The 25815-nt window shown below is 34.0% G+C and overlaps 1 protein-coding gene across 2 annotated transcripts; it reads right to left on the bottom strand.

Moving 5' to 3' along the window:
- Positions 1-11286: 11286 nt before the first annotated feature.
- GCG (glucagon) lies at positions 11287-25266 on the bottom strand. 2 transcript variants are annotated; one of them, XM_003763897.2, is made up of 6 exons: positions 25162-25266; positions 21688-21788; positions 19154-19312; positions 14979-15116; positions 13429-13572; positions 11287-11786 (listed from the first exon to the last, which is right to left on the bottom strand). In XM_003763897.2, the coding sequence occupies exons 2-6, from the start codon at positions 21777-21779 to the stop codon at positions 11780-11782; spliced, it is 540 nt and encodes a 179-aa protein (XP_003763945.1). In that variant the 5' UTR covers positions 21780-21788; positions 25162-25266; the 3' UTR covers positions 11287-11779. The 2 variants fall into 2 exon arrangements, with proteins under 2 accessions (XP_003763945.1, XP_031816437.1); XM_031960577.1 differs by lacking the exon at positions 11287-11786 and having other exon boundaries at positions 13425-13572.
- Between the last annotated feature and the right edge of the window lie 549 nt (positions 25267-25815).

Raw genomic sequence — 25815 nt, 5'->3', positions numbered from 1 at the left:
GTTTCATTCGTATTTATGGAACATAGGAAGCTCCTCTCTTTTAGAAGGCCTCTATCTTGATAAATATCATAGATATTTTACATAATAAAGGACTTCAAACCGAACTGAAAAAAGAAAATATTTCTTTAGGAACAGCTACAAGGTGCAATGCAGAGAGCACTAGACTTGGATACTGGAAGTCCTGAATTCAAATCCTGCCTTATACACTTATTAATTGTGTGATCCCAAGCAAGTCACTTAACTTCTTTCTGCCTCAGTTTCCTCATTTGTAAGATGTGCAAAAATAATAACAGCAATTATGCCCAGAGTTGTGGGGATTTAATGAAATGATTTGCAAAGTGCTAGCTATTATTTTAAGATACTGATATCTTGATATCCTACATTTATCTAATCAATACTTCAAAGCTAAGCTTTAAGTATTCTATATATGTGCTATGCTCATTTTGTCTAACTTGGGTATAAGATTTGGGATGAATATGAAGCATCATGATTTTTAAAAGAAGATGTGTTACTATAAATGCAACTTTCTTGGGAAAAGCAGATTTCCTAGAAATACCATGAATTTTAAGAAGAAAATAGTTCCAGATGTCAGATGGAAATGCTTTCAAGCTGCAAGAACAAAATAGTGATTATTGGAAAACTGGGATATAGCAAGTGATCAGTCAAAGGCAGAAGGAAAGGAAACAGCCATAACAATCTTGGGAGGAGCCTCTGTTTTCCCTCAATAGGTCCTGTTGTCTCTGGGGAGCAGAACTTCTTGAATTTTTTTCAGTAAAGCTTTAGTTTAAAATATTACACAATTTCCTGCATAAGCCTCTAAAATTCTTTGTTTTGGCAGAGGATTCTTTTTAGCAATGTAATCAAGCATGTGAGCCCTGGAATGGCTGCATTTTTCCATAATTTCTGTCCTTCCCCTTTCCAATCAAGTCCTTATCCAGTCAAAAGAGAAGAATGTGCTGAAATTACCTTTTTTTTCCTTCTTAACACATCCCAATTCTACTACCCTCAGTAATATCATTGACTAGAATGAAAAGACCATAATATCATAAAAATTAGAGCTTCAAAGTTCAACTAGTTCAATACCCTTAATTTTATAGAGGAAACTGGGACCCAGTTAAATTAATATTAAATAGTTGGATAAAATCATATTGTAGAAAATATGAAATATATTCACACATTTATATAGTGCTTTAAGATTTACAAACATTATCTTAAACATTATCTCATTTGATCTTTGCAACAATTTTGTGAGATAGGTTTTATTGTTATCCCCACTTCGTGGAGGAAAAAAATTGATGGTCAGATAGATAGTTACTTGATTAAAGATACCTAGCTTTTTAGTTAGCTACATTTTGAATAGAAAAAAAGTACTCCTCACAAATCAGGATTGCTAATCATTCTTAGCAAATTTTTTTCCTTATGTAAATATATAATTGAATTGAATTGACATGTTATTCACACACATCATCTATTTATTTTAAAAATACTTTCTTTTTTTAATTACATGTAAAAATAATTTATATTTTTAAAAATTTGATTTCAAATTCTCTCCCTCTATTCTGTACCATCTCACTGAGAAGGCAAGCAATTTAATATAGGTTAAAACATATGCAGTCATGTAAAATTTATTTCCAGATATATCATTTTCATATAGCCTAAATCTTGGCTGATGTTATTAATAATGAATTCCAACACTAATATTTTTTATAGTACTTGCCAACCTGAAATAAAGAAGAACACCAAAGAGGCAAAAACTAAGGTCTTTATCTGAGGTAAGGGAATTGCAATTGCAGACATCATGCAGCACCAAAATACTGGGGTATCCCTGAAGGGACAGGGTTTTAAAATTCATCAAAGAGGGAATCTCATGGAAGTTACAGCCTTGAGAAGCAGCTGGGCTCTGGGAGTGGTAACATCTGGTTGCAACAGTGCCTCTAGGTCCATCAATGAGGAGTTCCAAAGATGTCACATGACAGGCTCCAACTGGTTTAGTCCTGCTTGCACTCAGTCAGTGGGATTAGGGTCAGGTAATCCCTTCTGATTCATTTAACACACTTTATAGCATTTTCCCCACAATCTCTCACAAAATTCCCAACAATAAGGAAGGAAGGAAATGAGCATTTATTAAGCACCCACTATATGTGAGATATAATGCTAAACACTTGACAAATATTAATCTCATTTGATACTTACAGCATCTTGGGTAGTGAGGAGGGGAGCCCTGAAAGCTCCTTGAAGGAGAGATTCTCTGAATCCTGCCTCTGTGGGGCCTGCCCCAGGGAACTAAGATAAAGTGGTTTATCTTGGTGGGACTAATTGAAGTAATCTCATTTATCTGGAGATCTAAATTTCTATTGACTCCTGTTGTTGGCTCAAAACCACTTCCAGTAAGTGGTCTCATGGAGACCTGGGGGCAGTGACAGCATTGAGGGAATCTCATTCAGTTGAAACTTCTGTCTCAGATTTCCTTATGAAAATGACAACTTGGGGCTCAGTCCTTGCAGAGGACCTAACATCCCTTGCCATGCACAGCAGCAAGCCTCTGCCTGCTGAAATGATATTCTCTTTCAGCGTTACCCTTTCTTAACCCTCTCATCTAAGACTATATCTCTCTCTGTCAGGATTTCTCTACTAGAAACTTTAATTCTCTGTCAGGACCTTGCCACTAAGGAATTCAGTCCTTCTATTCATGTATAGCAAAGGCTGACTTCCCAATGCCAATAATAAACTTCTTTTTACCAGTCCAGCTTTTTGGGTTCGTAAATTCCTTTACAAAGGACCTCTGTGCCTCCAGAAGCGGGTTCCCACTACTCCCTACCTTGCACTGAATCCTAAAGGGGATTGAAGGGAGCCAAACCCCTTCATTTGGTTCCCTGAACCTCAAACCTGCCACTAACCTCATCATCTAACTCCCGGACCACCAGGAACCCTAATTTCATAAGGTAGTATGTGCTTTTATTATTTCCATCAGCTCTTGTAGAAACTAGGGCAGGGCAGCTAGGTGGCACAGTGGATAGAGCACCAGCTCTGAAATCAGGAGGACTTGAGTTCAAAACTGGTCTCAAGACACTTTATACTTCCTAGCAGTGTGACCCTGGGCAAGTCACTTAACCTCAATTGCCTCAGCCAAAAAAAAAAAAAAAAGAAAAGAAAAGAAAAGAAAAGAAACTAAGGTAGACACAGATTAAATGACTTGCTTGGGCAGTTAGATGGCACAGTAGATAGAGTGTGTCAGCCTTTGAAGCAAGAAGATGAGTTCAAATTTGGCATCAGACAATTGGTAGTTGTGTGACTCTGAATAATTTACTTAACTGTCCTCTGTAAAATAAGCTGGAGAAGGAAATGGAAATTCATTCCAACATCTTTGCCAATAGAACCCCAAATGGGTCACAAAGAGTTGAACACAACTGAAATGATTGAACAAGAAGTGTTAGTCATTGATCTGAGTATTGGTAATAAAGACAAAAGTTAAACAGACCAAGTACCATATGTACATTTGTAAACCTATATAACACAGAACAAATATGAATAGCTACATGGAATGACTCCAGGAAAGGAGGGAACTAGCCAGTAGGGATTTGTATAGAAGACAATGCTTGAATTTAATCTGGAAGAAGATAAGGGATTCCACCAAGAAGAGTTAAAGAAGGCTGCATACCCCATATGGAGAATAGGGAGCAGGAAATGGAGTACCATTTGTTAGAAACAATAAAAAAGCCAGTTTGGTCAGACTTGTGGTGACAAAGGTAGTAAAGTATTATATTCTCATTTTCCTAGAAATTAAGATTGATGAGATTAGAAGATTTATAGAAATTGCCACAACTAGCAAATGGCAGAGCTGGGATTCACATCTAGGTCTTCCAACTCCAAATTCAGTGTCCCTTTTCATTAACCTTTACTGCCTCCATGTTAAACAAAAGCAATATCAAGTTAGGCAGATGGTGACCTTACAATACTAGTGGCTATTTATTTTAATCAATTTTTTTTTCTCCATACCGAGTGAAAATTGAGTGGTTTATATTTAAAAGGTTGTTGTGAATGTTAGCTGACATCTTAACAAGAGAGGTGAAATATAGTAGTAAGAGAATTATAGACCTTGTAGGCGAAGGCCTTGGTTTGAATAATGTCCAAATATTTTCCATATAACTTTTGGCAAATTACTAGTAAAACTTTAGTTTCCTCATATTAAAATCAGTGTAACCAACCACTACCAGTCTCACAGGGTTGCAATGAGACAAGAGACCTTTGTCAGGATTGATACTACATCAATGTCATTCATTTTTATTTAAGGTTTTTTTTTAATCTGATTTTTTAACACATATGTCTGTTTTGTCATTTTTCAGTTACATTCAAGTATTTGTGACCCCAGTTGGGGTTTTCTTGGGAAAGATACTTTTGATTTGCTGTTTTCTTTTGCAATTCATTTTACAGATGAGATAATTGAGGCAAACAAAGGTAAGTTGCTTACCAACATTCACATGATTAGTAAGTATTTGAGACCAGATTTGAACTCAGGAAGATGAGTCTTCAGGCCCAGCACAGTCTCTATATCTGCCCAATACTCACCTCTATTTTACATTAGTCATGAATGTTTTGCATTGCTTCTGACTAGTATCTTCAAAGGGAATGTGCAGTCTGTCTCCCTGAGGGGAGGTCCAAAGGCTTAAGTGGAAGAGTTCAGGAGAATTCCCAGCTTTCTTATTTAAAATCTGAATTCCAGATTAGACCAGTCATGCTAGCTAGGGATTCAATTGAGTGGGTGTATATACCAGAGGTATTAATTTACATTGAGGGCATCAAAGTAGACATCAAAGAGTTGCCTTCAGGTACTGGGAAGAAAACTATGGACAGATTGATACTTTTATCTTGGCAGGTGGTTATCCTTTATGAATCATAGACTTGAAAGGAAAGTTCCCCTCTCCTTCTCCCCCGCCAAGTAGATGGAAGGTAACTTTCTTTGCTTTTAAATAGTATTTTATTTTTTTCCAATTACATGTAAAGACAATTTAAAACATTCATTTAAAATTTTTTTGAGTTCCAAATTTTCTTCCTCTCCCTCCCTAACAAGGTAAGAATTTTAAAAGAATTTATATATGTGAAACTATGTAAAACCTGATTTCCATATTAGTCATGTTAAAAAAGAGATAAAAAACATGAAAAAGATAAAGAAGATGAAAATAATATGCTTGGAACTGCATTCAAACTTCAACAGTTCTTTCTCTGGAGGCAGATAACATTTTTCATCATAAATCCTTTGGAATTATCTTGGATTATTGCATTACTGAGAAGAGCTAAGTCTATCATAGTTGATCATCACCCAGTGTTGCTGTTATTGTATACAATGTTCTCCTAGTTCTGCTCACTTCAGTTTTTCATCAATTCACGTAAGTCTTTAGAGTTGTTGTTTTTTTTTTTTTAATCTTTCTGCTTATCACATAGCACAATGGTATTCCATTACATTCATATATCACAACTTGTTCAGCCATTACCCAGCTGATAGGAATCCTCTCAATTTCCCATATTTTATCACCACAAAAAGAGCTGCTTTAAATGTTTTTGTACATATAGATCCTTTCCCATTTTTAAATGATCTTTTTGGGGTACAGGGCTGGTAATGGTATTGCTGGATCAAAGTGAGGGACAACTTGATTGCCCTTTGGGCATCATCCCAAACTACTCTTCAGAATGGTTGGATCATTCACCTCTCCATCAACAATACATTAGTGTCCCAATTATCACACATCCTCCCTATACAATTATCATTTCCCCTTTCTGTCATATTAGCTAATCTGACAGGCATAAGATGGTACTTCAAGGTTGCTTTTATTTTCATTTCTCTAATCAATAGTGATTTTGAGCATTTTTTCCATATGACTATAGAGTGCTTTGATTTCTCCATTTGAAAACTATATGTTCATAATCTTGGACTAATTATCAATTGGAAAATGGTTTGTATTTCTTATAAATTGGATTCATCTCTCTATTTGAGAAACGAGGCCTTTACCAGAGATACTTGCTGTTCTAATCTTGTTTGCAATGATTTTGTTTGCGTGAACTTTTATTTTTTTTTAAAAAAACAGGATTAAAATTATCCATTTTATATTTTGTAATGTTCTCTATCTCTTGTTCAATCAAAAATTCTTTGAAGGGAAAATTTTTAGCACACAAACTTCCCTCACTTAAAATTCCTTGAAGGGAGGGAAACATAGATTTCCTGAGAGTCTGGTGGTTTTACTGTTGGTGCTCTGCTCCTGGAAGAAGTTGGCAGAAATATTTAGACAGTTAGGAGCAGCATTAATTATTTTCAGAGTCTCTATTATAGCAGTGGCCTTAGGGTCCATACTTCAGGACTGATTATTAATAGGTGAGAACTTGTTGCAACAAGGTTAAGGTTATAGATGCAGAGACAAAGATTATTATAACATGTAAAATACCTTAAAAACCCTCTTGTCTATCTGCTGTCTATTGTAGATAAGGGCATCAATGTTCAGGGAGGAAAAGTGACTTTCTCAAAGTCTCACAACTAGCTGGTAGTGAAATCTCTAGCCTTAGGTACCTAAGTGATGCAGTGGGTAGAGTGTTAGTCCTGGAATCAGAAAAATCTAAATTCAAAGGTCTCAGACACTTAAGAGCTACGTGATCCTTGGCAAGTCACTTAACCCTATCTGTCTCAGTTTCCTCATCTGAAGAAGAAATGGCAAACCACTTTAGTATATTTGCCAAGAAAACCCCCAAACAGGGTCATGAAGAGCTAGGAATGACTGAACATTTTTGTTCACAAAATCTACTTTCAAATCAACCTTTTTTTTTTTTCCCTGAGGCAATTGGGGTTAAGTGACTTGCCCAGGATCACACATCAAATTAACTTTTTAAAGTAAATTTGTAAAGTAAATCCTAGAATGCTCCTTTATCAGGGGGGAAATAAATTTCTTCATTGGATATATGTGACGGCCCCACAGTCCTTAGTTGTAGAAGATCTAGAATACCACAAATCTACTTCTGAAAATTAGGTAATAGAGTAAGGAAGAAAAAGCTCAAGCTCAGGAGGTAATAATTTCCTATTTTAACCAACTTAGGGATACTCTAATAAACTCATTTAAGCTGTTAATGGAATTTGAGTACTGTTTCTATCCCTTTGAAAATGAGTTTTATCAAACATTTAAAGAACAATTAATTCCAATATTATATAAACTATTTGGGAAAATGGGCAAAAAGGGAATCATACCAAATTCTTTGTAGGCATTGTGTCTACACAAATGACACAATGACATTGTGATATGACACAAATATGATATTGATATCTAAACCAGGAAGAACCAAAACTATAAAGAAAAAACCCAACTATATTCCAATTTGCCTAATGAATAGCAATGTAAAAATTTTAAATAAAATAATAATGAGAAGATTATAGCAATATATCACAAAGCTCATTCACTATTACCAAGTGGGATTTATGCCAGGAATTTGGGACTGATTCAATTTTAGAAAAACAATTAACAAAATTGGTTATATCAACAACAAATCCAACAGAAATCATAAGATTATCTTAATAGATGCAAAAAAAGCTTTTGACAAAACACTATATTCATTCCTATTAAAAACACTAGAAAGCATAAAGATAAATGGAGTTTTCCTTAAACTTGTAAGTAGTATTTATCTAAAACCATCAGCAAGCAAGATCTGTAATAGGGATAAGTTAGAAGCTTTCCTAATAAGAGCAGGAGGGAAGGATGGTTGTCCACTATCACCACTATTATTCAATACTGTATTAGAAATCCTACCTATAGCAATCAGAGAAGAAAAGGCAATTGAAGGAATTTGAATAGACAATAAGGGACCAAAATTATCACTCTTTACAGATGATATATTAAAGAATTCCTAGATTATCTACTAAAAAGCTGATTGAAAAAATTACCATTAGCAATTTCAGGATATAAAAAGTTGTTGAATCATTTCAGTCATATCCAACTCTTTGTTACCCCATTTGGGATTTTCTTGGCAGAGATATTGGAGTAGTTTGTCATTTCTTTCTCCAGTTCATTTTCTAGATAAGGAACTTTTAAGTGACTTTTCCAATGTCATACAGCTAGTAAGTATCTAGGGTCAGATTTGAACTCTGGTCCTCTTGATTTCAAGGCTAGAACTCTATTTGTTGTATTATATAGATGCCCAAGATATACATTAAACCCTAATAAATTATCAGCATTTATATATAATACCAATAAAGAAGAAATAGAGGATATATAATTTAACTAAATAATTTGAAATTCTTGGGAATTTATCTGTCAAGACAAATCAGAAATTATATGAACACAATTACAAAATATTTTCATACAAATGTAAGATCTAAACAACTGAAAAAATATGAATTGATCATGGGTCAGCCAAGACAATAAAATAAAACTGACAATTATACCTAAATTAGTTTAGTTTACATTTGTAGCTTTTATGTTGAGGTTGAAGAGGGAGGAGATATGACTTGTGAAAGTGCTAAAGGGTGGAAGGAACAGGAGATTTAATGAGAGAAAATAATGTTTTAGATATTTAGGCATAAGGAGAGGTGGAATTATGGGAGTTTATTGCCAAATAGGGAATCTCAGTATCTAAATAGGATAGTGAAATACTTGTGGATAATGGATAATGATGAAAGCGAGTATGTGAACATACCAATGTGTGGCTGAAGTAAAGTAAAGAAATAGTTCATGTTAAAACTTAAAAAGTTTCAGTGATTGGAAAATTGGGTAGATTTTGGGAGCATTTTTGTAGATATTAAAGCATAGGAACCTGTTAAAGGACAGGTCAGTTCTCTGACAGCCTCCACAGCTATGGATCATAGCATCTAAAGGAGTTGCAAGGCAGCCTTTACTGACAACTTGTCAGTAAAGTCCTTGTGGACTAGGAATGAAATAAATTGGAGGAAGAGGGAAGAGGAGAGAGGTTAGAAAACACAAGGGCCTCTCAGTGGAGAGGTCAGAGAACAGCAACTGCCCCAGTCTTCTTGTATCATCCCTCACAAGAGGAGATCCATTCTGGGTTGGACCTCCAGCAGCCACTGTCAGGTGGCTCCTGTGTATTCCAACAGGAACCAGTATTGTGGGAGAGAGGCAGATGGTACTCAAAGTGTTTCATTCCTTGTGATAGGAGTGTGCTGGTATTATTACAGCCACTATAATTTGGATTGGGGAGAAATTTTCAACTGAATGGAATTAGATGGAGGAATATTTTTGGGAAGAGGAGGCAAAGAAAGAATCTGGAAGTGGCAGTGGGCAGCAAGGAATATTAAACACTTTTGTTCAATGGGATACTGAGCAGACCTATACAATATTCTCCATTGCTATTATGAATAGCACCTATAAAAATTTCGTTATATTTGTGATTTTCATGATTTCTATTAGTCAATATTTCAAAGATCTATGATTTTATTAGCATTTCCCCCCCAGCTTAGATCATTAGATTAGAAATCCACCCAACACCTTCTTCAATGATCTTCAGCAGTTGGTGGTGGTAATTCAAAACCTGGTGGCCACTTTTCTGGTGATATAGCTTATGCACTTATAAAGACTGGCTCTTGAATAACAGACATAGAGAGGCTGTCAGCAGGCTGATATTTAAAAGTCTTTCCAAACTTAAGTGGAACAATCTGTGTTCTCAAGAGCTATGCCAGTGGAATGCAGACTCACCTTTATGCCATGATGAGATATCAGAATAGAAATTCAGTTATATTCATTTTATTTAATTTGGGGAAGTGTGGGACAGTAAAGAATATGGCATCTACTAATATCAGACATAAGGAACAGACTTTTAAATTCCATACAGCTTTGCAACTCACTACACAGAATGATGCAATATTAGCTAACTGCTTTGATGTTGTCTTTTTAGACTCTTTAGATTTTTTAGACTCGGGGAATATCAATACCAGAAGAGATCTTTATTATATATTATATATTGATCTTATTTTGCAGGAAGCTTAAGGAATTTGATTGGTTCAAGGCCACATAATTATTTAGTGGGAGAATCAAGACTTTCCAACTCCTGGTGAATTGTTCCTTCTACTTTCAATAATCAGCTAAATTGGAAATTATTTTTGTTAAGTTTTACTGTCAGTCTTTATTTCCAGGGCATAATTTTAAGTTCTAATTTAAATACCCTAATACCTTATCATCATATAATTTATTCAAAAATTATGTCCATGTGAATAGAACTCTATACAATTAAAGCTGGATTAAACATGTGTATGTCAGTAGTAGCTATTGCCTACAAAATAGATGATTTCAGAGTCAAACCTGGGTTTGAATTTGATCTCCTGGCTTTGTGACCAATTGTTTTTTATTGTCATTCAGTTGTTTTCAGTCATGTCGACTCTTTATGACTCCACTTGGGGTCATGAATGGGTTTGCCATTTCTTTCTCTAGCACATTTTACAGATGAGTAAACTGAAGCAAACAGGGTTAAGTGACTTGTTCAGGGTCACACAGCCAGTATGTGTCTTAGGCCAAATGTGAAATCAGTTAGGACTTCCTGATTCTAGTCCCAGAGCTCTCTCCACTTCACTACCTTGTGACCATGGGAATATCACTTAATCACATAGAAATTCTAACACAAAATTTAAAATTGCAGCTCAGAGCATGATCTGATTTGGTAGCTGGAGTTTCCTATGGTCAAATAAAATTACAAATGTGTACCACAAAAACAAATATTAACTGGGGGTGAAGGAATGGTAATAGCAATAACTTATGTTTTAGGAGCTTTTAAGTTAGTTTTGTTTGTATATTTACTTTGAGACAAAAGGTATTATATATTTATTTCAGAGGACTTTAGAAAAAGACAACAAGGTTTAGTGGATACAGAGCTAAACCGAAAACCCATGCTCTCTAATTTTTTAAAGTTACTATTGAAATTTTAAGAGGCAGTATGTATGTTAGCCAAAAGACACAAGACTAACTCTTGGTAGCTATGTGATGCATAATACCTCTCTTAACCTCTTTGGGGGAAATAATTTCTGTAGTACTCATCTCAAAGAGTTGTTATGAACTTCAAGGAAGATAATGCATGCAAGAACTTTGCAAAACCTTAAAATGCTATGTAAATACCAATTACTATTATAATTTCCTTTTTCTATTCCTAAAGGGCACTCAGCAAATCCATTCAATAGAAATTTATTGACATTTTAATATCAAGGATTATTTGTTTTCAATGGTAGTACTGGATACATAGGACCAAAGGGGAAGTGTAAAAGGAGTTAGTCGATCATTTGTATATGTATATAGAGAAACAGACCATAGTAAAGAAGCTTGAAAATTTTTATTTAAGGCTGCTATTTGTTATCTTTGAAAGCTGAGCATTTTTATGACAAAGGTTTCAAGTGGAAAGTCCTGTTTTTATATTCCCTATTGTGGTTACCAGTTTCTTTCTCCCTTTCTGATTACTAATGCAGACATTTTGTGATTGGAATCATTTATATGTACAAGCTGATTTTATAGAAAAAATATTTTCATAGCTAAATGTAAACAGGTTGGGATTTTTTTTGCCCAAAATAAGTGGAAAATATGAGGATCTGGCACTTTCATATTTTAAAGCTGTTATTTAAAGAGTCCTTTGACAATAGTTTATTCCAAAAACAATCCTTTGGCTACACAACACTGGAATGAAATTCATTTCTTGGCATGCAAAGCAATAAGGCTTTAGGATATATTCTGTTAATTTACAGAACAGAAATTTTTAAAACATCCCAAGAGGCCAGCAGGTGATGTGGTGGAGATGATCTTCAGTAATTATACACTTAATTCCTAGAGAAATAATAAAAAAAAACACCAGTGACTAAGTATTGCTGTAATACCCAGAGAATTTAAACATCCAATTTTGGAACACCTTTTCACGACTTTAGTAGATGTCACTTTTAAAAACCTCTTAATTTCGCAAGACCCTCACACTGGTAGAAGCTGAAAATACTTGTTTCTAATGAAGATTTATCTTAAAAGATTTCCCACAAACCTTTCCCATAAATACTGAGAAGAAAATAATCAATCTCTTAGCTAATTTACAAGCCTTCTTTCAATAATATTTTTTTAAAAATTTTGAGATTATAACCATTATTTGGATATTTACTGTAGGTTACATGACTGTTAAGTATATGATAATATAATATCAGAAATTCCTAGGAGTCAGGATAATCTGGATTCAAATCCTGTCTCCTCCACATGCTAGCTATGTAATCATGAACAAATCAGTTCATGTTATTGATGCAAGCCATTTCCTGTAACTTCAAGTGTGGTAAAGAGGAATGATAGCTAGATTTAGCATCAGAGACATAGGGTTCAAATCTTGATTTTGCACTTGCTACCAGTGTCACATTGGGAAAGTCACTTGCCTTCTTTGAGCTTATTTCTTCACCTGTAAAATCAGGAGGTTTGTCTAGATGACTTATATCCTATTCTTACTCTCTTTTTAGCTATAAATTTGTGACTTTATGAAATGATAACAGATTCCAATCTGCATCATGGATTGCATTTCTACACCCAGAGTTTTCCACATAGATGAATCATAATTCAGATCAAATATCTCTCTTTTGCAATCTAGAGGATATAGATAAATAACCTAAATTGGCTTTTTTTTTTCTTTAATGGATAGAGTACTGGATCTGGAGTTAGGAAATTCTGCCAATATTTGACATCACCATGGACAAGCCATTTAATCTTTCTGAGATTTTTGGGAATGACAAGACAATTAGGATTCTGTAAAATCTACCACTTACATTGCTGTGAGATGCACATACCTTTATTTTTGGCTGCTAAACCTATGATTACATTTGTTTGGGCACTCCTAATGAAGAAACTTTTTGTACCAATACAGATAGTCACCTGATTCTGCAACTTAAGGTCTTTGTCAAATGAAATACTACATGCAGTGTTCTACAAACTATTAAAGTTCTAAGGTATATGTATTTAATATATTATTATAAATAATAATTTAACATATAATAATTTATGTAGATAGATGGATAGGTAAATAAGTAGGTGGATAGGTAGATATATAGGGAATCCCAGAAATTTCAGTGCAATTCTAAGTTAACAGCACTAAGATTTTTGGGATATCCTGTATTTGAAATATTAGTTTCAGCATCTAAAACAATGTCTTAAATGCAGTTAGTTCTTTATAAGATGTTGATAGAATGAAGTTGAATCTATTTCTAAAAGTAGGGAATAACAAAATGTTGAGTAACTATTATGCTGAAATGTTAACATTTTGCATTATTTATTCTAAGGCTGCAGAATAAAAATTAAAAATTTTTTTGATTATATAAATTTAAGAAGTTAAAGTTAAAACCCCCCCAAACTATCTTCTTCCAATGTAGAATACCAGCAGTAGCAATATGATGATTGACCATTTTTGATAAAACTTATTTTTCAGAATGGAGTGAAATGTAATCACCTGTCGATAATTTTGGTCTGAAGCAGCCAATTGATGAAATCCCTGGTAGCAATGTTATCCAGAACTGTATTCATCTCATCAGAGAAAGAACCATCAGCATGTCTTCTTCCAAGCTCTTCAACTATAGTGACTTCTTCTGGAAAACTTTTAAAAAGGAAAAAAAGGGGGAAAAAGACTTTGTATTTAATATATTATTTGATTTTTCAACATATGCTTCATGTGTTTATACCTCTGAAAGAAGGTAAAAAAAATCTTCTGGAAAATGTTCATCAATTGATAGCAAAGAAATTGCTGTGAAATCTGTCAGGTATATATATTAGAGGTGCCAAACAAATGGTCCATGGGCTGCTTGTGACCCACTCCCAAGTGAGGCCCAAACCAGATTAAAATGTAATTAGGAAATATTTAGTGAAATAAATAAAAATGCAATAAAGCATGGATAATTTATATTTTAAAACCAAGTTATTATGTAATTCATAAGGATTCTTATGTACAGATTATGGCCATGGTTTCTATTTGAATTTGACACCATTGGTGTATTCACTTAGCCCAAAGACCTCTTTACATTTCCTTTTCCCTTTTTATCCTTTAAACATCAGTTCAAGAATTAGATGCCATAACTTGAAAACCGTGACGCTCTCTAGGATCACTTGGAACTGAGCAAAGTCAAATTAGTCTTTGGAAAGAGTAGGCATCCCTTTCATAGCACTTCTTCCATTGGGAATTTCTCAGATATCAGAGATAACATAAAAGGTGTCAGATTATAATAAGAATATAAATGGAGACTAGAAAAGAAGTTGGGCCATCCACAAAGTGGGAGAAAAAGGAATAAAGGATGAACTGTTCTTGTGTTCCATCAGTATCTGCCTGATGTCTTAAGGAAAGGACTCAAATGGACTATTACAGGATGAGTTGACATGGGTGAGTTATAATCTGTACCTTTGGGGATAGAGATCACATTGATGAAATTGCATTCATTCAGATGTTAAAATACTGAGGGACATAAAGTTTATATGAAATTGTTTTTTATACTTTGTATTTACTCACCATACTACTTAGCACCACACATAGTGCTTGTTCAATAAACATTTGTTGATTTTGTTGATTTGAGCTATCCTTAAATTATACTACATTATTTCCTCCATTGCCAGATCAGAAACTATTTTGCTCAAAACACTTTTCTTTCCCAATGATGATAGATGATAGCAATGTTAATGTTCCATTAAATGATTATATTTTTCTATCACTTTCTTTTTCTTTTATCTTGTTTTTTCTTGACTGTGAAAATTCTAAGCTTCTCTGCTTAATGTGAAATGGATTGGTGGAAGTTAACTATTGCAAAAATAAAAGAGAATAGAAAAAATATTGGGGTTCTTTTTAAAAAAACTTCTTCTAATGTGGTGAGCCTATAAATTCTCTTCTTTTTCTCTATTTTTGAGTAAGGACAACTATTAAATAAGAAAATAAATATTACAAATATGGGAAAATCTAGGTCTGACATTTGGATCAGAAACAACAAAAAAGCATTAGATGCAAAAATATGGACTCACGCTCTCCTTCCCCGGCCTTTCACCAACCAAGCAATAAATTCCTTGGCTGCTTGACCTTCCAAATAAGAACTGACATCACTGGTAAAGGTCCCTTCAGCATGTCTCTCAAATTCATCATGGCGTTTGGCAACTTTGTTCCTGAAAGAAACAATTTCATGTTTAAATCATGGTTTGTGCCATGAGTATTCACCTAATTAGGGAGATAGTAGTGCAAATATTATTATTCCATTTTACAGATGAGAAAAACTTATCTCAGATTTGGTAAAATAAATTGCCCAAAGTTATACAACTAGTAAATAGTCAGTCAAAGATTCTTCTAACCCCAAGTCCAGGATCCTATGTATTTTATTAGAGTGGCTATCAGTTTTTTGCTGTTGTTGTTATTTTCCTGCTGCTGCTTTTGGATCAGACCTGTGATTTCCTGAGTGTAGGAAAGGTAGTAAGAAATTTTCCCTACCAATGTAGATTGCACCTTCTCAATACCTTAGAATCTTAGAGAGTTACTTGGGGCACGGTAAGATTAATTGATTTGAACACACCCAATAGATGATGTCAGAAGTGGGACCTAGACTTGGGCATTCTTAACTATCAGGCCACTTCTCTCTCTTCCACTTCATATTGTCTGTATAGAGATTAAAATAAAGTGAGTAATCTGATCCCAGAAAGTAGGGCTTGTAACTACCTGGAGTTGATGTTAAGTTTTAGTCTCATTTATAATTAACACTATCAACTGTACTATGACATCATCAGCCATAGTATTTGATTTAGTAGCAAGTATTAAGCTCCTTAACTGTAATTTTTAAAATTGTTTTCCTAAAAGTTGCTGATGTCCCAGAACAATTCTAAGCTTGGGTGTTTATATATACTGGGAACATTTAGAATAAAGTTTCTCAACTTTTGCCAAGCTGTGAACCATATTTTTTATCTCTTTCATAGGATCCTTTAAAGAGTGAATGGTTTATAGAAAAATACCTTTGTAGTTTATTTTCCACCACTGTCATTCTAAAGTCTATCATTTAGAATAATAGCTAGCATTATTTACAACATATGCATATAGAGACAATATATGCATATATCATATATAACACAGCATTATATTGTACTTTCAGGTTTACAAAGCACTTTACATACGTTAACATATTTTATCCTCAGAGCAACCTTATGAAGTAGCTGTTATGATTATCCTCATTTTCCAGATGAAGAAAATGAGGCACAAAGCAAATAACTTGCCCAAAGTCAAATAGCTAAGGTCTGAGGCCAGATTTGAATTCAGGAAGATGAGTCTTCCAGATTTCAGTCCCAGCTCTCTATCCACTGCATCTCTTAATAGACCAGAAGGATGGGATCAAGGTTTCACACTTTGACCTAAAATCATGGGATCATAGCTTTTGGATTAATAAGCTTGCCCTGGTTCACACAGACCTATATGTCTGAGGTAGGATATGAAGCCAGGTCTTCTTGAGCACAAATCTATCTCCATATGTACTATGCTGTATTGCCTTACAGTCTTATTACTGTGTTTTTGCTAAAATAGCCAACTGAATTAGCAAGTATATACATCTAAGTCACACTTGGTATATTACACAGAACTTATATTAATATTAATAACTGACATTTACAAGCATTTACCTATATTATTTCATTTTACACTCTCAGTTCTGTGAGATGATTGTTTGCTATGTTTTAATGAAAGGAAACAGGCTGAGTATTTAAAGGCTGTGACTTCCCGAACTCACTAAGCTAGCAAGAATCAGAAATAGGATCAAAACTTAGGTTCTCTTGACTCCCTGTCCAGTTCTTTAACCACCATACCACACTAAGATTATTGATATAAGAACTTGTCTACAACTTTGAGGTTACACAAGACCCTATCTCCACAATGCTGGAAAATCAGATGATGACTGAGAAGTTCAGTTATGCATTTAGATATTCCCAAATATCTGGGTTTGGGGTATTGTGTTAATAAGACATTTAGATGTACTCCCACATATTTGATACTACATAAAACAGCCTGAATCCAGACTAAAGGGATGAGAGAAAGATAGAAAGCTAACCACTGTTTTCTAGAAATATATGAGTCTTTACCCATATTCAGAAAAGATCTCCAAGTTCTTCTGGTTGCATCAAAAACAACATTAATGTCTTACCATTAATCTGAACCATGATTTCAAAGTTTACTTGTAAAACTCAAATATGTGACAGGCATTTAATCCCCTTTATCCATCCATCTAAGCATTTTAATGAAACATTTCTGATGGCACAACATAACAGCTTAAAGCTCAGGAACTGAAAGATTTAAGTTCATTATAAACTTGTCAGAGGTTGTGTCAAAGTAACAGAGAGGAAAGTAAAGTGAGTTAGTTTTCAAATATGTTTTCAAATAGCTGAATGTTTGATTTGCCATTCCACTCCATGGAATATCTAGATGACAGAGACTTTCACTTTTTACCCTACACATTGCTGGTAACACAAATACAGCCAAAAGATGGTCTTCCTTCTAGTTTCTATGGCTCAACAGGGACATCAAGTGGTCCAAATCAGCACTGGCCCTTTATGAAAGCTCTGTGAATTTATCAGCTGTTCTTTCTAAGGACTTTCTTCTAAGAGGCCAGAATGACTCAGGTTTTGATAACCTTTCAAGATTTTGATAATTTATTGATATCATTCCTTCTAACGGCCTGTGTGTATGTGGGATATTTTGAATCTGTTGATACTTGAACACAACCTCTCCTTTATACTTCAATCTCCTCATTTTAATACCTTCCACATATCTTAGATAAAAAGTGACATAAATTATTAAAATGATCTTCCTGAGTATTTTCTTCAGGTCAAAAATTCCCAGTTCCTTTAATAAAACCTTAAATGATCTGACTCAAGATTCTTCAGCATCTTGATAGCCCTGGCTCTGGACACTCTCTAGCTTATTAATGTCCTTTCTAAATTTTGGTGCCCAAAAGTAAATACATTTCAGATGTGATCTGATTAGGATAGAATATAGTAAGGCTCTCTCATCCATATTGCTTAAAACTGTATCTCTCTTCATTAAACCTGTCAATATGTTTATTTTTTTAAAGTCTTCTCCTCAGTCTTCTGGTTCATAATGAATCAGAGGTTCATCAATGTCTTAAGATCTTTTTCAGCAAACTCTGGTCTAACACTGCCTCTTCCTTTCTCTACTTGTAAAGTTAACTTTTTGAAGCCAAGTATAAAAATACATTCATCTTTGTTGAGTTCTTGTACGTAGAAGGTATTCAATAAATGTCAACTGACTAATAATAAATTTAGTTCTAAAACTCTGTGACTCTTCATGGTTCACCTAGTGGACTTCCAGTCCTTAACAAAACCATGTCTGAACTTAGGTGTTTCTAATACATAAGTCCCCTCCCTGTTTTCCTTCCAAATGTCCTTCCTCTCCTTGATGATTTTGTACAATTCCAGATTCCATTCATTTTGTTGATGATTTTCCTTTATTCTCCTGCCTACAGTTCCAACAAGTAATTAACACATATCACAATACTAAGAATGCTAAACATTGAAATTTATGCTTTACTATCAACTTGTATTTTTGCTCAGTTTTGTGTAATGTTGTGCAGCTGGCATGCCATTTTAAATGCATAGCTATGATCTGTGTGGTCTACTTCAGAAAGCAAGACCCTACAGTGAAAGAACAACAACTTAAGAGGCACTTGAAAAATGTTTGTTCTATTCCATGCAATTGAACTGAATTTGCTAATGGCACTTGAAGAAATTTACTTGGGTAGGGGTGTTATTAAGGAAGCTCACTCAAGTTATATAGATTTGTTCTCTATTTGGTTAAAGTGGCTTTTGTGTTTGTATCCTGAACAGATCAGTTTCTGAGTATCTCTGGGCAGTGGACTAGAAAGTGAAAATCAGTGGAAAATCTATTACCCCTAGATCTCCTATTCTAGGAGAAAAAACAGTTTATAAGAGAGTCCTTATTGAGAGGACTCAGGAGTAGAATACAAAGACAGCACATTACTAAAAAGTGGCATCTTAACACAATGCTGGCACAGGGCCATGAGCATGTGGGCACTTAATACTGTTTGATGACCTACTGGAGAAGGATTGAATTCAAAGTGCTTGCATTTGTATGAGAGTTTGAAGAGAGGGGAGTTTTTTGCCCACACATTCCAGATACTGTTTAGAATTCTTACCCGTTCCGTTTGGTGCTCATCAACCACTGCACAAAGTCTTGAGCTCGTCTGGAGTCCAAATACTTGCTGTAGTCACTGGTGAATGTCCCCTGCGAATGACGCTTGTCTTCATTCATCAGATTATCATCTAATGGTTCTGTCTGTGAGTCTGTGTATGGTCTATAAAACAAAATTTTTACTGTCACACATATTTGAACTTAAAGATTCGATACTTTCCAGGAGCTTTTTTCCTATCTCCTCTCTAATTTTTCCTACCTCCCCCTTCCAGCTCCAATGAGCATATGATCCCATGACTATGAATTTAGGTAAATGGAAAGATCTTAGTAGTCACTGAGTAAAAACTGTTGAAACAGAGAGAAACTCAGGGAAAATTGATTCTGTCTACCGAGTTACATAACTTTTTGAAAGATTGAGGACCCCAGGGCCTTTAATTTCCTCAGATTCTAGGCTGTAAGTTCTGGATTTGGTTAGTGAATGAATTTCAATTGGAATCATATCCTTTCAAAAAGTTACATAATTGAGTAGAGAGAATCACATTTCCCAACTCAGGGGTGATGGGGAGTAGTTTAAAGATTGCTATAACTGGAGTTAGGGAGACCTAGTTTAAATCATGCCTCTGTCATTCACTAACTGCATAACATCCTCTGAATGACTGTTAAATATATTCTTTCCTTTATGAGCTCCTGCTTCTGCTACCTCAACTGTCTTGGCTTTTCCCTTTCAAAGAAGAATAAAATTCTTTTTCAACTAGTCAGACAATTCATAACCATCTATTCTAATGAGAAGGAATAGTGGTGTAATAACACAGAGTGGTTGAAAGTCAAATATATATTACATACATATATATATATGTATGTAATATATATGTAAATTTAGCTTCCCAACTAATTTTGTTTGCTTATACTGATATTGAAATAATAGTTTCATTATATGAGGCACACTAATAGTGAAGAGTGATGGATGAATGGTGAGTATTAGCAAAAAGACAGCCTGGTACTTTAAATTAGCAAGTGGATAGAAACATGAGCATTAGACACTACACAAATCTAAGGTCTGTAATCTTACTGGAAAAGGGAAAGGAAACTCTTCTCTACTGAGGGAGGTCTACAAGTTTCTGAAATTTAATAATCTTTTTTTTGAGAGTTACTTAGAGTTAGGGTTAAGACTTGTCCAGGAGTAAACCCATCTTCCTGGCTTCAAGACCAGTACCTTGTCCCCTACAACATGTTGCCCTTCTACCAATCAGAGCAATTTAAAAGTTGAATGAGTTGCCTAGACTGATGGTGGACTCCCTCACTGTGGAGGTCCTAATGAGAAAATCTAGGCCTTGTCACGTATATTATTACAGGGATTCCTTTTAAGCACAGGTAGAACAAGGTGTCTGTTGAGGATCTTCCAATTCTCAAATTCTATTAGCAATAATATTGGACTTAGAGTCAATCTGGAGACCTAGAGTTTTACCCCCATAAACTAATTAATTGTATGGCTTTAGGAGGGGGGGACTTTTATATGTCTTAGTCATCTCATAGTGAACTACTGAGATAATGTACAAAATTATTTCATAATATTGGAGTTCTATATAAATATGAGCTATTTTTACTAGATAATCCATTTCCCAACTGAATTTTTGCTGGCTAATTCTCTCTCTTCTCATCTCTGCCACCTGCCTTCCCTGGTTTCTTTTAAGTCTCAGCTAAAAGATTCACCTCCAAGAATTCTTTCCCAATCCTCCTTAATGTTAGTGCCTTCCTTCTCTTGATTGATTACCTCCAATGGATGTATGCACACAAATAGATAGATGGGGCAAGTAAGTAACAATGGATAGAGCACTGCTCTAGGAGTGAGGAAGAGCTGAATTTAAATCTGATCTCAGAGACTAGCTGTATATTCCTGGGCAAGTCACTTAACCCTGTTTGACTTAGTTTCCTCATCTATAAAATGAGCTTGGAGAAGGAAATGGCCAAGCACTTCAGTATCTCTGCCAGGAAAATCCCAAATAGGTCATCAAGAGTTGGGCACAAGTGGAATGATTCAGTAACAATTAAAAAAAAAAGATAGGTAGGTAGATAGATAGTTTGTACATAGCTTTTTGTATGTTGTCTCTTCCATTAGACTGTGAGCTCTTTGAGTACAGGTACTCTTTCTGTCTTCCTTTGTATCCTCAAAGCTTAATACAGTGTCTGGTGCATATTAAGTTATTAAATACTTGTTCCCTGAATGATAATCTACATATTGATAAAATTGAATAGATTGCTCATGGTTAAAATGACTTTATGGAATAATATTCTATAGAATGCAAATGTTGTTCTACTTATACTCTTCAGATTATGAATCTGATTTGTTTTCCAAAAATATAAACCCAATTTTTTTCATTTAGCAGCAATGTCAAGAGTATTAAGGATGATATACTGAAAACCAATTCTTTAAACATGGACTACACAAGTATCATGTATCTATGACATACATACATATATGATACCTTTAGCTATATGAATAGCTGGTGTTCTGTTAGTTGGGTGTCTGGGACTTATTACCTGGGTTTTTCTTCTGTGTCTTGAAGGGAGTGTTGGCAACTGCTTTGTACCAACATGATGAACAATCCAGCCAGAAAGTAAATGTTTTTCATTTTCAATGCCTGTCAGAAGAGAATGAAGAAAGAAAAATGCAACCATATTGAATATATTGAGGCTAAATTTATTTGGTTATATCTAAGTGAATGAATGTTCTTATTAGGGAAAAAATAGCCAACTATGGCCATAGGATGAAATTATATTTTTGTTATATTTAAATATGAAATTAAGTTCAATTTAATTTTATTCTTAACAAGACAGTATAAGCTGTTTTATAGGGTATCATTGTTGCTTTGAAAGCAAATAAGAGTAAAAAAAATGCTCCCTCATTTCACTCTTTAGTTAAAGTAGGATGCTTCAGTTACTGATTAATAATGTCATTTTCAGACATGAAATTGAAATATTCAAGTAAAAAATTTTAAATATCTAATGTAGCTGATATTCTACATATGGTTAGCCTGAATGGCACCCTATCCATAATGCTCCCCTTAACGATCACTCAGGCTTTCAATTAATAGGCCTTCATTTCCAAGGATTTACATTATACTGCATTTCAACCATCTTAAGCAGCCTCAGGCTAAAACTTGGCATACCAGCTGTCAGTTCAGATGTATTATTCATTTATATTTTAAATAGTGTAACTTGGTCTAGACTTTGTAATTGTAAAGCGGCCAACAGATTTGAGGTATTTTAGGGTTGTTTGACCTGCTCTAAATTAAAAAAAAAAATATATCATTTTAAAGACAAGAGTAATTTGCACGAAGACCTAATGCTTCTGGCAACTTGAACAATCTTCAACGAATGAAGATATCTGTGTCAAAAAGAAAATTAGTGCCTGTTACAGAAATCTTTAAAGTCATCAAGCTATTATTCTTGCAGTCCCAAGTTCAAACCGTATTGTTAATTGATGGACATAGCCCAGACCTGGTTTTATGACACAGGCCACGGCTTGCCAGTGTCCCAAGCATATACCTCCTTGAATTGAGTGCAAATCTCATGATAATGGCAATACAATGTGGATAGAGTCCTGCAATGGAGGGTATTTGGTACAGCATAATAGAATGGACTCCCCTATTTCCAGCCAGAAATACCAACACTTGTATAGAGAAACTTCTCATGTTCTCCTACTCTTGAAAGTCAATCATGATGGTCTTGATTTCTTTGATGAAAGGTAATCACATCAGCTGGGTAGATTTAAATTTAAGTCTGATCATGCATATCTGTCAATAATTTGAATGAGCATTTTTAGTAACAAACATTTGGTTAGAAATAAGGATTTGAAAGCCATCAATCCAGCAGTTTTTAAACATCTTAACCCATATAAACTGTGTTCACTATGCATTCAAATATTAAGAAATTGAAGTGCTTGCAAATGATTATACTTTTTTTGAAAAGCCTAGCATGCTCCAGAGAAAAATCAGATGATCTGCACAGAAGACATGGGAACTGAAACTTTTAGCCAGTGATGTGCTAGAGATAGCTTGAATCATTCAAGAAAGTCAATTGTTAAATTTTTTATGTGAGCAATTACACCTAGGGAAATCAGCAAATTATAGCAATCAGGGCTTGATTTATTGTTTTGTTGATTTTTCATCTTGAGAAAATGAAGAAAAAAAATTCTCTAATGTAGATTAAACTTAACAGTGTATTCTGAGTATTAGTTTCCTGCCTTTGCTCCAGACAAGTTGTCAAAGTTACTAGCATATGCATATTCTTAGCTATCCATCAACATTGTCCTAACAACTTGAGAGTGTTTTTCTATCCTTTTTTTTTTTTCATTTAGAAGACTTGCTGAACATTATAGTACAAGTCACATGATACTAACTATAGTTTACACTTAGGCTTGTAGTGACTTGAACTAAAGAGGCAATAGTGTTTATGACTCAACAGTGGTTTGGAACATGTCTTAAGAAAGATTGATATTACTAGAGTTAGGGGTAATATTTTTAACCAAAGACCTCAATGTGATTTCATAGCATTCTTTTATCAATATTCCTGTAAGGTATTATTGCTATCTCAAAAATGATAAGAAATAAAAAAACCAAAGATTTTTTTGGATTCTCATAGTACTATGAGTAAAGAATAACTAATTTCTACCAAAAGTAGAAATCTGTTACTAGAAAATCTATTTTTAAAAGAATAAAATTTTAAAATAAAAACTATTAGGGATTACAGATCCTTCAAAAACTTTAAATGACTATCCTCTCAATACTAAAAAGAAAATAGATTCCTATTTTGTATTGTTATCCAAAACCTCTTTAATGAGGGAAAATGAAAAGCACTTTTCTCTCTATTTTATAAGCAAAACAGATAATTAGCTAGTTTGGTAAAACTCAAGAATCTCAATTGGAAGGTATGTAGAAGGTAAAGTTCTATTCTTTATAGTAATAAAGCAATTATAAAATTTGCCCCTTATTCCAATTTATGGAAATGGTTTATTAGTTCAGAGTCCAAACTTTATTTTGTTTGCCAATTGCATATCACCGAACTAGTTCTTACAAATTAGTGAAGTCCATTTATTCTATTGGACAATTGTTGCTTTGGGCCTTTATCTTAGCATTTCAAACAAATACTTTAAAAAACCCGTACCCCTACTTTTAAAAATTGTAGTCAGCATACTTTTTAGGATATAAAAATCTTTGGGTTATTCATTTTTGTGGGTGTTCAATAAATAGTCAATTTTTATTAATACATTTTCTTCAGAGTTACCAAAGGGAACCCCCAAATTGATAACATCTACTTAGAATGATTAGCATGAAAAATATTTTCACAGAATATACCAGAGTTTCTTTTCCAGAATCTATTTGATCAACTCAAAAAAACCCCTAAACTTTAAAAAAAAAATGGTCATGAATCTGCTCTTTTTGAATAACAGTTCTTCAATTATTAGCAATAAAAATAAGATAACTTCTCTAATGCACATGATTCTAATGCATTTTAATGAATATTTTGTTCTTAGAGTAAATTTAAATAAATGCGCCTTGAATCTTTTTTTTTAAAGGAAAATTGTTTTAACCCATTTTAAAGATCCATTTTTGTAATAATATAATGGTTTCTGTATAGCATAGCTCTTAACATTTTTTCTATTTTACATAAGGATTTGGATTCTCTTAAATAAATTTACTTTCATTTATTCTATTAAAGTAGATGTTAATTTCTTATCCTTTCCCATTTACAGGCTGAACCTATGTGCAATTAATTAATAATAATAAAATAAAATACCAAGTTGATCCTTAGTACCTATGTACTTTATGCATATTTAATTGTATAGGAAGAAATGAAGTCAGTTTATCTTACAGACTAAACATATATAATTAATAATAATAATAAAAAGATAAAAAACCAACAAGTTGATCCTTAGTCTTTATGTGCCCTATGCATATTTAATTGTATAGGAAGAAACAAAGTCAGTTTATTGTCATCCAACAGGTTTCTTACCTTCTGACCGCAGTCAAATACAGCAGGTGAGGTAAAAGTGAAGAGTCTTTCTTCTGGACCTTAGAAAGTGTCCTGAGCTCTGGATCTCTGCATCTCTCACCCAGCTTTTATAGACTGTTCAGCTCTGCTTAGTGTCAAAGATATTACGCTGACAATATAAATTTCTCATCTGTAAATAATGGGGTTTTGTTACAAGCGATTTCACTCACCCACTCACTTTGCTCATCTATATTCTATGCATATCTTGGGTGGGATCATAGAGATCCGGAAACTTTTTTTCTTTTTCGCAATCTACTCATTATTTTTTTTCTCCTGGAAATGCGATAGATAGTTTGGAAACATGTTCCCCACTTTTAGTGTAGGGGAAGAAATGGATGCAGAAACGCTCCGAGATGATAGCTGACATTGAAGATAAAGATTTTAAATCCAAATTCTATGCCTCAAATGAAGTTGAGTAAATGCTTCCTTCTGGGAATCAAAATTCCCTGTTTTAGCAACATTATTTAACAATGTTGAATTTCTCATTAGGAAATGTAAAAATACAAACAAGTTATACCACTGTGCTGTATATATTATGTATACTACATCAATTTGAATTACTTTGCAGTAGTAGCAAGTTATTTTTTTTAGAGTTCTTTTTTTCTTTCTTTTATT

This window comes from Sarcophilus harrisii, chromosome 3, assembly GCF_902635505.1.
Source record: "Sarcophilus harrisii chromosome 3, mSarHar1.11, whole genome shotgun sequence".
Lineage (NCBI taxonomy): Eukaryota > Metazoa > Chordata > Mammalia > Dasyuromorphia > Dasyuridae > Sarcophilus > Sarcophilus harrisii.
The sequence above is the reverse complement of the archived record's forward strand: the minus strand, read 5'-3'. Positions and strand labels throughout refer to the sequence as shown.